General features: G+C 36.6%; 2 protein-coding genes across 3 annotated transcripts in view; both read right to left on the reverse strand.

The window, feature by feature from the left end:
- The window catches only part of LOC143028895 (uncharacterized), a 98,444-nt gene that overhangs the window by 23,402 nt on the left and 62,542 nt on the right, over window positions 1–12,500 (reverse strand). The gene's annotated exons all lie outside the window — the stretch shown is intronic.
- The window catches only part of LOC143029014 (uncharacterized), a 15,509-nt gene continuing 13,997 nt past the window's right edge, over window positions 10,989–12,500 (reverse strand). The window contains exon 2 of the mRNA XM_076191375.1: window positions 10,989–11,788. Within this exon, the coding sequence (XP_076047490.1) occupies window positions 11,211–11,788 (578 nt within the window). The 3' untranslated portion in view covers window positions 10,989–11,210. The remainder of the gene's footprint in view (window positions 11,789–12,500) is intronic.

Here is a 12,500-nt window from a genome sequence, read left to right on the forward strand (position 1 = left end):
CATCCAACTGCTTAATATTCACATCTTTCAACACAAGTACTGCTAGTAAAACAAATGTGAGTATCTTTCAGGCAGACGATTTTTAATAAATTGTACCTTTCAGTATACAAAAGCTTAAAACTATACACAAATAGCTACACTATGTCAGTTATATTTGAACTACATCCTGAAAGGTAATGAAATACTAAAAATGTCAAAATTTTCTACAACACTTCAAAAATCAACAACTAAACACATACACACCTAAGTTTTCTTGCCTCTATGCTATTTCAATTCCTATTGCACTAACAAATGACTGAATTAACATTTTTTACAATGGCAGCATTTTCATCTGTTTTTCCTCTGGCTAATCCCAATCTTGATTCAAAGTGATAAACCCCTCCTTTTTGTTGTTGAACATAACTAACTGGTGTAGGTTATTAACCATACTGGATAGCTATCTGCAACATTATATCCCTGTTCTGATAATCCTCATTAATAGAATTCATAATTATCAGATAAATAGTGGAGTCACAACATTATGCAAAGTATGCTTCCTATCACCAATTTTAAACATACTGGATTATAATTAATTTTACTTCAATATCTGCAGTCAAAGTAACACACAGAAAAATGACAAGAGAACTGCATTAACAGATTAAATGGTATAAATTCTGGCATAATCCCTGTAGGTAATGTAATAAATGTATTATTCATTATAATTTGCTATATTTATGTATAAAAAATATAATGTTATTCAGAACTTGAAGAATTAATTGCCAGCTCTCTGGCTACCATGAAATTAACAAGTGAATTTACAGATACTTATGTGAAGAAAGCCATCTTTCATATTTACAAATTTAAACCGGTAAAACCAATGTATGGTGAGAGAGAGAAAGAGAGAAAGAGAGAGATATCAATATGTGCAGGAAATCCAGAGCTCCCAGGAAACCAGCAACATCCACCAAATTAGCGTACAAGCTGAAGGAAGAAAATTGTATTGATATCTGAATATGACTAGGATGGGGCAGTGTAACATGAAGTGTTCCATGTCTTCAATGTGATTGATGCATCTGGGGCAGTTTGTTTCCATGGCCATGCTTATTCAGTATTGGTACTGTGTTGGTAGTGGAGGGAAAGAGTAAGAGAGAAAGAAAGTGAATAAGAAAAGCATAATGTCTAATGCAAGTTCTGCATAAAGTCAGTCCTCAGTAAATTTGTCTACTGACAAGTTTCACTAATGTGGGAAATAACAGGCTAATTGCATGCTACAAAACAAGACTGCAAGTTATTAGAAACATATACTGATTAAAAAAAATCCCACACAAAAGCTGCACAATATAATGACTCCACTCCATGGTTTAAAATATGAGATCAATATAGTCTAGCATTACATATGAAACAAACTACCCGGGTTTGCTTTACAAATCAGAACAGACTGCCTCCAAAACTGATTTCTCTTCCAAATAATCAAAGACTAAAATTATCATCTGGATCTTTCTAAAACAAATATTGTATGTCTACACACTGTCTCAAGTATGCAGGTATCAAACTGTCGAGGCATTCTTCCAGTTCTCCTCTGCCATACTGGCACAAAACAGCATATATCATGCATAGTAATTTCTTGGAACTGCATGACCTCCATTTACATGGCTACACTGATCTACAAAGTTGTACTATCACAATTCCATTCACTCTTTTTGTGTTTGCGGGTGATGGAACTGACAAGGTTCTTTAGCATCTTAACTTGCCTGTTAGTTCTTATGATAAGCAGTCTAATATGGAAAAATCCCACCTGCTTTGTTTGAAGGGTTACCTTCCTTATAAGGGAGAAAAAGCTCTTGGTATATTGACAAAGAACAGATAGTTTTGTTCTAAGAAAAACACCAATGGCTATCTTCATCACCTTACTATATGGTGTTGATGTTGTATATCTGAATTTAAGTTTATCATAACATTATCAAGCAAATGTATACCTTTTCAACTTGTTACCATAAGTACAGTATTTATGGCCCAAGATCTTTCTAGCATTTCATACCTTTGTCCTTCCAAATGCACACAAAGAATTTGCATTGCACCCTCTTTAGGGCACTTATAAGTCTCAGGACAGTACAATTGTTTAGAAAGTTGGTCACAAGAATTGTTAAAGAGAGGCAGGAAAATATTTTGATTCCTCATCTTTAAACCCCTGCATGCCAGATGGATTTCTATAACTAAAGCACAATACATCAAATAAGACAGTCTGTCACATGTGCATACATCACACTACTGTAATGTGTTCATATGGAAAAGAGCCTTACTATAGTAATCAGTTTCAAGACTCTCAACCTCCCTGGCCCAGTGCAAAATGTCCTTATCCTAATTCTGACCCTATCAAGATGTGACGACAAACTTGATGGGTTTCTTTCCTTACCCTACACCAACTAATACAAATTTGACTGCCTCAATTTAAACTTCAATCCCAGTAATTTCTGTCAGTCAATCTTCCTACAGCACTCTACAGCCTCTATCAAAAGAATCATACATCTACAATGGTTTACAATGGAAAAGCAAGCCAACAGATCTTTCAATCTATAACAAGGTCAGATCTTCCCTCAGAATAATGTACTGGGTAAGTTCAGCAAAACTATTGACAGTTCAATACCCAGACAACTTAAACAAACAACATCAATAACCTTAATACCAACTGAAGTGCATCCACACTATATCAGTGTTGCCACCGAATGCTGGTGATGGCAACTCTGCTACTTTGTGTGCAATTCAAATCAGTTTAGAAACATGTCAGATTGTAAGAAACAGACAAGATTCTAGAAGGAAACTGACTGAAGACCTTATAGTAAAAAGTTCTAATGTCAGAAAGATCTGAATTCCAGGAATTTTCCTGCAGTACAATATAATTACCGAGTAATTGAAATTACATTTTCCAGGTACGAACTTCCCTCTGTTAACCTTATTGTACAGAAGAAATTATAACACTAAAGTGTACAATAGAACTATATATCATACTTGAAATTAATCTTAAGCCATAATCCAATAAATAACTACACAAACAAACAACAATAATTGCTGCCTCGAGTTTCACCAATTGGGAACAACCTCAATGGTTGGTGATGGTCCTTGGGCCCTTCCATAAAGCTCTCTAGGAAGAACCTCTGGACTGTTGTCTGTATTGTATTAATGGGAGATTGCTTCTGTCACCAGCATAAAGAAGTAAGAGGGAGGAAGCAATCACCAGTTGTCAGCTCTCCTTATGAGAGATGTTATACAGTGGAAGTTGATAAGAGATGAGGAGATGAAGGGGTTGATGGGTTTAGAAAATGGGTTTCTGGGAGATGATTCTCTCCACTGTCCATCTTACAGTACCATAACTAGGTACCTGTCATTGGTCCTTAAATAAATGAGAACACTACATCATGTTAGATCCCTCTACTGGGTGTGGCAATCTGACTAATGGCATACTCCAGTTTCATGAACCAAAGCCCTCTATGGAAAAGAATAAAAGATCACGTGAATTTTCTAACTCATCCCCATGGCCACATCAACACAAATTATTGCCTATATTTTCTGCATAACTTGTTCACCTTGCTCAAAAAAGTAGAAGACAGACAGGAAAAGATAAAAGATGGATGGAAGGAGGAAGAGTGTGGGAGGAAATGAGAGAATGCAGGAGAGGATACAGAGAGGAAGAGAGATGTGGGAGTTTGGGTGAGGGAGAGGTTAGGGAGAAAAAGAGGAGCGCAGAGATGAAATTGAGAGGGGATTGGAGAGAAGGGAAAGAGAGGGGCACTGGGAGCATAATTAAAAGAACAAGGTGGTAAGGAACAAACTTGCTTTACTTTCCATACTAGAAACTTTTAATATTCTTTATACTGAAATGTGGGTACTGACAGGGAAAATCCTGAAGGTATTTACCTAGTTGTATATTGTGGGAGAAGAGCTATGCTCATAGGGACCCACAGTTGTATCTTTCCGCATCCAGTTCTTTCTTAAAGTCGTGTATAGTTTTAGCACTCACTGTTTTCTCTTTCAATTTATTCCAGGTATCTATCACTCTATGTGGAAAGCTATTTTTTCAGATCTCTTCTGTAACTGTCCTTCTTAAGTTTTTTCTTGTGTCCCCTTGGTTTATGATCCATGCATCCTCATTAACAACATTAAAAGAGGAAGGGAAGCTTCTTTCATTCTTACCCATACAAAGTTGTACACTCACACACACCCATATCATAAAGAACAAAACCCTTTCAACCATTCCTCCCATCTCAGCATCTATGGAAAAAAAGGGTAGCCCTGTGCCTTGCCACAATACTCGGGTAAAACAATACGACAAACTACAGCTCTTTGATAGCATGGACCCACTGCTTCACAGTAAAGTGACCACCCCTTTTCATCCATTCAAAATAATTCAAGAAGCAAATAAGTATTATCCTTTGGGTTACATTATCCCTTCTATTCACCTTCCTTCCATAAATTCCTATCTTCTGCAATCTCTCCCTTTTTTGTTTGACTGACATTCCATGTACATCCAGAGCCCACTTCATATCCATTTCATTCTCAGTCTTCCCCACAAGTTCATTCCATCCCCAATGGCACAATTGCATAAAACTTGTATGTGTATGTATATTTGTAGGTACCTAATTGTAGTGGCTGCAGATTTTTCTCCCATGCAAGACATCTTCCATTCATTTCAGTAATTTTCCATGTACACCTCTAGTTTTTTCAAGTTTGAATTTACCTAGTTGTATTTTACAGGATGAGAGCTATGCTCATATTGACCCGTTTTCATATCTCTCCAAATCCAGTTTATTCTTAAAATTGTGTACAGTTTTGGCATTCACTGTTTCTCTGTTCAGTTTGTTCCAGACATCAATCACTATGTGGGAAGCTATTCTTTTTCAGGTCTCTTTTGTAGCTGTCTTTCTTTAGTTTCTTTTCGTGTCCATATGTTTCTCTTTTGTCCCACTTTAATAAGTCATCTCTGTCGAGAATTTCCCTTTCATAATTCTGAAAATGGTCAACAAATCACCTCTATCTCTTCTCTGTTCCATTGATGACAGATGTAATTTTTCCAATCTTTGTTCTTTTGTCAGGTTTGTCAGTGTAGGCGCCATCTTTGTCGCTGCTCTTTGTGTTCTTTCTAACTTTCTTATGTTCTTCTTTGTAAGTGCCCATAGTGTTGCAGCATATAGTTTAGGTCTTATCAGTGTAACAACTATTTTTTTAATCATCTCCTCATCTATGTAGTCGAAGGCCACTTTCATTGACCTCAATAAGTTATAAGTCTCTCCAAATAATTAATTGACAAGTTTATCAGGTGTCAAGTCACTTCAGATGATTACTCCCAGGTCCCTTTCTGAATAGACTTTTTTGATTTCTTTATTTCCATTCTTATACTGTCCCGATACTCTCTTTTTACTTTTTCCAAATTCCATTATGCTACATTTTTTAATGTTGAAATTCATCTAACTTTTCCCACTCCATTCCCATATTTTGTCTAGGTCTTCTTGTAGCAATATGCAATCTTCTGTTCTTACTCTCTTGAGTAATTTGGCATCATCAGCAAAGAAGTTCATATAACAGTTTACTCCCTCATCCATATCATTTATATATATGGCAAACATTAAAGGAGCCAGTACAGAGCCTTGCAGGATGCCACTTATCACATCTTCCCAGTTCAAATATTTGTCTCCAAGTACCACTCTCATTTTTCTTCCAATTAAGAAATCCTTCATCCATTCCAGCAGTTTACCTTTTATTCCTCCTATTATTTCAAATTTTCTTATTAATTCTTTATGTGGTACATTGTCGAATGGCTTCTGCAAATCCAAGAAGGCACAATCTGCCCAGCCATCTCTTTCTTGTATTATCTCAATTAATCTCAAGTAAAAGCAAATTACGTTTGTGGTACATGATCTTCCTACTTCTAAAGCCAAACTGTTTAGGGTTTACTACTTTATTTTCTTCCTAGTGTTTGGTCCATTTGTTTCTGATGACTTTTTTTCATATTTTTGCTACTGTGCTTGTAAGGGACATTTGTAGGATCTTCCCTATTTCCTCCTTTATATATTGGTACTATGTTTGCATCTTTCCAATCTTGCAGTACCTTTCCTTCTTTGAGTGAGAAGTCTATTATCTTGTATAATTTGTCCGTCAGTTTGTCTATACACTCTTTCAGTATCCAATTTGCAATTCCATCTGGTTCATGCGATTTCCTGACATCTAGGTTTTATATTTGGTCTCTTATTTCTTTTTGTGTTATCTTTATTTCTTTCTTTCATTTTGGGTGATCTTTCTTGTCCATCTTCCCAAAATTGTGAGCTCTCAATTGTAAAAATGGACCCGAAATGTCTGATCATAACTTCTGCCATTTCTGTGTCATCTATATATTCTTTATCTCCTTCACATGTGTGTGTGTGATTATATCATACCAAAATAAAAATTCATTAGATGCCCACTTAGGCTATACCACCTTCTTTTCCAATAATTATCATACCTAAATCTAAATATTTGCATGGTTATAGTTTGGACTACCTCACTTAGGCAATTCCAAATGGAAAAACCTTTCTTCACACCCTTTAGACAGTGTGTCTGTGTGTGTTTACCTAGCTGCAGCACATGAGGTCCATTCTGTATCCATTTATCAAACTTTGCCTTATTTCATTAAAGTCACTGGCCTGGATTTCATAGTATCTTTATCAAATTTATTCCACAAATCTACACATCTATATGAAATATTGTACTTCCTATCATCTTTTATGTAATCTATGACTTCTTGCTCTTTCATGCCATACCTGCAGATCTTCTCTGTTCCTTTTATCTATTTTTTCTCCAATCTAAACCTCATTATGCTATCACCTCTCTTCATTCTTCCAATGTGGGAAATCATACTTTTCAGTCTCTCCTCATATGGTTTGGAGTTATCTTGGTTGCTACCATTTGTATTTTCTTACATCTTTGTAATATTACCACACTAATGCTGAATATTACAGTTAAATCAAAGACATTAATCCTTGCCACCTCTAATGTAATCATCCATGTAATGAAATGTCACTCTGAAATGTATATCTGTACCTTAGCAGTCTTCATTATTTTTATACAACATTCTGGCTACAGATCATCACTGATAAAAACCTCTAAATCCTTTTCCTCTTTTGCACCCGGCTGATGCCGGCCGTGGCTCTGCCACGGGTGCTTGGCCTGCGGCGCCGCTCGCTGCGCTCGCAGTAGTCTTCTTCCACATGTGATTTTTGGAACATCTATACACGATAATACACACACATATTCGTTAGTGGGTGAAATTACAACTCTTTTCTTAACCCATTTGACCAAATGACAAGACATCTTGTCATCGGAGTTGAATGGGTTAAAGTAAAGAGCATTCAAATGATTTTCTTCAAAGTTGTCATACACCTTTTTCACTAACTCTTCCCTGGTTTCGACCAAGACTGAATTTCTCAGGAAACCGGACAGGGCCAGTTTCTCCAGTTTCCAAGGCTAACAGATTTTTAGCAAACCTCTTGTTCTCATCGTCTTTGGAGTCGAGTCTCACGTTCTCCATTAATTCTAACTTTGTCAGATCGTCCCAGAAATCGCTGGATTTTATACAGTATTCGAGCTCTTCGTTCTTTCCGCCTCCTCTTATGACTGGTAGAATTTGTCTAAAATCTCCTGCACAAACAAAAACTATTCCACCAATAAAAATTTATTTTTCCGTTATGTCTCTTAAAGTTATGTCCTCGTCTTGACGGATTTTATTCAGTCTCCTTTGGTCATGGGAGTCTTTCATAGCTTTCCTGATGGCGTATTTGTTTCTTCGTTTTGCCTGGTTGAACATTTTGAAGGCCTTCTCTAGATAATACATTTGATATGTTTTGTGGTCGGGTTTTCCGCCCGATTTCACAAGGTTTTTTTTACCCGACGAAATAATGTTTCGAGAAATTTTCAGAAACGCTGTCTTCAATTTCTCTGTCAAAAAGTTCAAAATTGTTAAACATTCCATCGGAATACTCGAAATCTTCAACTTCTCGTAGCGTCTCGTTGAATTTAAGCACTTTTCGTTGGAATTCTTGAACAGATGCATTGGCATGGAAGGTTTTAACATCTCTGTACATATCCGGGAAAGCTTTTGTGTGTTCGTTACGTAACTGGGCATGCAGGTTCTTGTCATTCTGCAGTTGTTTTTTATTTTTTCCGGTTAACCGTAATCCATTTCCAAAAGTGGCGAAGACGTCTTTTCTTGTTAGCGTCGGGTTTCCTGGCGGGCATAAGAACTGTGTAATAAAACCTTACATGACGTGGCCCAAAAACGCCGGACCCCTTTCCGTTTTTGCTCAAGCTCACTATGGTTTTGTGAAAACTGACAATTTGAGAAAACTCCGCACTTTATAGTAAGTAGATTCACCTCCCCTTTTTAACTTTTCACTATTTTTCTCCTTTGAGATTTTTTTTTATTGAAATTTATCTTCCACTCTAAGTTTCATTCATAAACCTAATCCAGTTCTTCCTGTAGCAACTTACAATCCTCTTCATTTTATGTTTTCTTCATGAACTTGGCACATGCTGCAAAAAAGTTTGTATAGCTGCCTATTCACCTATCACTGATATACAGTCATTTCTCACTACTGTTTGCAAACCCCTATTATTTCAAACATCATTTACCCATTCAAATACTCTCTTTATGGCCTCCTGTGTTTTACAACTTCTATACTAACCTTTTGTGTAACACCTTGTCAAAAACTTTTCCTAAATCCAGGTTTACATAATCCACCCAACCCTCTCCCTCATGCAACATAACAACAGCTTCAGTAAATAAAAACTTAGTACATTGATAACACAAGAATTCCCTTTTCCAAATCCAAATTGTTAACCAAGATTCCTGTCTCCTCACAGGTAGCGGTCACTACAGGGGCCCAAGGATTGTTGCCAGCTGCTGTGAGGCTCTGGATTTCTTATCATAAAGCAGTGGTAAAAATTACCATAATTATTATTACTATTATTATCATTGCAGAAAATCTTTTAACTTTTCATATTCAATTCCTTCACCAGTTTATACTCGGACAGAAATATGTTTTGTATTCTCATTAATGCTCATTACATAGTTGACAATGCCAATGGCTACAAGTCAACCTCCATGGCATACAAAACAGCATGAATATTAAGGATACACTCAATTTACTAATTTTAGTCCAATTCTTAGTGAGTTTGCACCATTATCATATGTCAAACATGTCATTCCATCACTTTTTTTCATCTCTGTTCAATTCAAATCACGTTTTCAACACTATGGATAAATTAACTGAAACTTGGCATATACCAAAACTTATTTGTACAAAAACTATTTACCAGTGTTTTTACTGCACAATATCAACCACACCCAAATAAGAGTTATTGATGTTGAATTTCTTCATCTTCTCATGGGTTGTCTTCAGGGTCAACCCTCTAAACTTAAAAGTGAAGAAGAAGAAGAGGACTATTTTCCTCATCTCCTACACTAATGAGTAAATCATAAATAAATGAACAAAGATGAAAGAGTGAACTGCTGTCAATCTACTGTTCTGTCCAGTTTGTAACTTTCCTTAATTGTATCCCTTATATTTACAATTTTCATTTCAATTACTGTCCTATGCCATCCTCCATATCTTCTTAACTGCCTTCTTTTCTGTACTAACCTCTCTGCTTACTACATTTTTGTCCTTTAGCTCACCTTATGTTAACTTTTTCAAATTTCCTCTCCTTTTTGTGTTGTACACCTCTGCCTACCTACCTGCTCCTTAAAATAATCTTCATAAAATAATAATAATAATAAATAATAATAATTAATAATAACAATCAATAATAATAATTAATAATAATTAATAATAATAATAATAATAATTAATAATAAATAAATAAAATAAAAATCTTGTTCAACCTATTGTCAGTGTACAAATTACATTTTTTCTCCTAATTCTATTTATTTTTCAATCACGCAATTTCTCTTTAACTATCCTTCATAAAAATATACGAGTAAATATGTCAAGCAATTCTGCTCTTTGCCCTGACACTTGTTCTCCCTTTCCAGAGGGAATCCTTTCTCCTACCTGTCTTCAAAATGTGTCAACACCCTCACCTCCATCTTGTGATGCAAAATCATGGGGGCAACATCAGGCCCAAAATCTCTATCTTCAACTGTACTCCCTCCACCCTTTAACATAAGTAGAGCTGACAACCTAAAACTGGTCCCCTCTTACTACAAGTTGATGACACATTAATACAACAGACATTGAACATTTCTTTCCCAAGAGTGGAGGGTCGAATGACTGTTGCCAGGTGCTGTGGGGGCCATGGGTTTCCAGTCGGTGTAATTCAATGAAAACTATTATTATCATAATCATCGTTATTACTATTATTACAGGTTTGGGATGAGTGTAGTATGGGTGTATGCTTTGACTGCAACCCCATTGTAAGGGAAAGGGCCTTTTGGTATCAATTATCATCAACAACAATTTCCACAATCACTAAACTAGTCTGTTGTTAAACATTAAGCCCCTTCTTTATTTCCATTTCAGGTCCATTTCATCACAAGTGATTCTTGTTTTCATGGACTAGAGAGCCTCAATGTTCATTTGTCTGTTCCACTCATCCACTGTCAAGCTGGATCTTCAACATATTCACATCAGACCCAACCTACCATGTCAAACCTTCCTCTCGGGTATACATACCACTCTTTGCAGTTAAGATTATAATTTTGTGCTAGCTTTGGACAAGCATATATCATGTCCTCACCCTATTCATCTGCACACTTAATAATCTAAACACAAACTCCATAAAGAACTGGTTTAAATACATTTTCTGCATTACTAAAAAGAAAAAGAAAAAAGAAAAGAAAAAAAATATATATAATATAAATTAATATTTGATGCAGCTGCCTCACAAAACGACAATGACCAATATATATATATATATATATATATATATATAAAATAAATAAAAAGCCCCCTCATTACTGTACGAGTGCAAGAACTTACTGGCCAACATTGTAAATATTCAGGCACTACTTAAGATCCTTTTTATCTGCTTAAAATAAAGATAGGTTTGAGTGGCTGTGATCTGGATAAACTGACACATGTTGAGATGGAAGAAAGAGTTGCTTGTCTATGGTAACCTCTAAATGTTTACACTCCCCGAGTGCTCTACAGGTTTCCTGACATGGGAAGTCCAAATGGAATGGAACTTGATAAATGTTTTTCCAAAATTCAGTGAGTGGATAAATGCCGTTGTAACTTTTCACTGTGGTAAAATCTCTTGTCACAATACTGACACTTATGGCGTTTAAGACCCGAGTGAATAATTGCATGCCTCTTGAGTCTGTCACCATGTGTGTACGATTTCCCACATACATCACACTGGAAAGGTCTTTCCCCAGTGTGTATTCTCATATGGTTCTTCAACTTATCAGCCCTCGACAAAACTCTTCCACAGATAGTGCACGTCTTTTTTGAATCCCATTTGTCAGATGCTGTGACCGCAGATTTAGAATCTGAAGATGCAAGAGAGTCGCCTGGGGCGTTTGAAGGATCTTCTCTGTTATGGAGTTTCATGTGGCTCTTCAGTTTGTCACGCCTAGACAAAATTTTTCCACATATACTGCAGGGCATTTTTGAGTTCCATTTCTCAGTTTTATTGATTGATGGTCCTGAATCTGAGGATGTGACAGGGCAGGCTGCACTGGACGTGGGAGTAGTTTGATTGACAACATCCAACTCCTCCTCCTGGATCCTGCCCACCTCATCAGGTGTAATGGCAGAAACAACTTGACTGTCTGCGCCTGAAACTGGAATTAAGAGAAAATGTGTTTGTTCCAATAGAGTAGTCAAAAGGATATTAATTGGAGACCGGGGAGTCAGGAGTCTGAGAAGACACCAAAATGACTACACCCATGGTTCCAAAACTTAAAAGTGAAACATTTCTCTAAATAAAACCTTTTAACCATGTGTTTGTGTGTGTGTGTGTGTGTGTGTGTTTGTGTGTGCGCACACATGTGTATGCACATGTGTGATTCACCATGGTCTTGAATCACGTATTGTACTCATGATCAACAGCTATTACCCTCCAGAATGAGAGCTCAGAGCTCATATATGGTCTGATCTATGGGTAATGCCTTACACACACAAATCCAACTTCATGCCCACCAAAGTTGGAGTGCTGGCTCAGTGCAGCAATGCTGAAATTCTCAGCCTTAGGCAGGATTCAAATTCTGATAGCTGAATTAGCAGTCAAGAACAGTACCACTACACCATTGAGCCTTGTGTGTCTGTGTGTGCACATTTGTGTGTGTGTGCGTGCACATTTGTGTGTGTGTGTGTGTGTGTGTGTGAATCTCCCCCACCATCTGAAATTTGTTGTTACCTATGCCTATTAAAAGTATCATCCTCACACCTTTCACTCTCAATACATGCATTCATTTCACTCTCTTGTCAATCATGCACATACTCACTTGTTTGACATCCTACCCACAAGCTCTTGTAACTTCTTTCACCCCATCC

Source organism: Oratosquilla oratoria, chromosome 1 (assembly GCF_046742065.1).
Source record: "Oratosquilla oratoria isolate Oo_2021 chromosome 1, ASM4674206v1, whole genome shotgun sequence".
Classification (NCBI taxonomy): Eukaryota; Metazoa; Arthropoda; class Malacostraca; order Stomatopoda; family Squillidae; genus Oratosquilla; species Oratosquilla oratoria.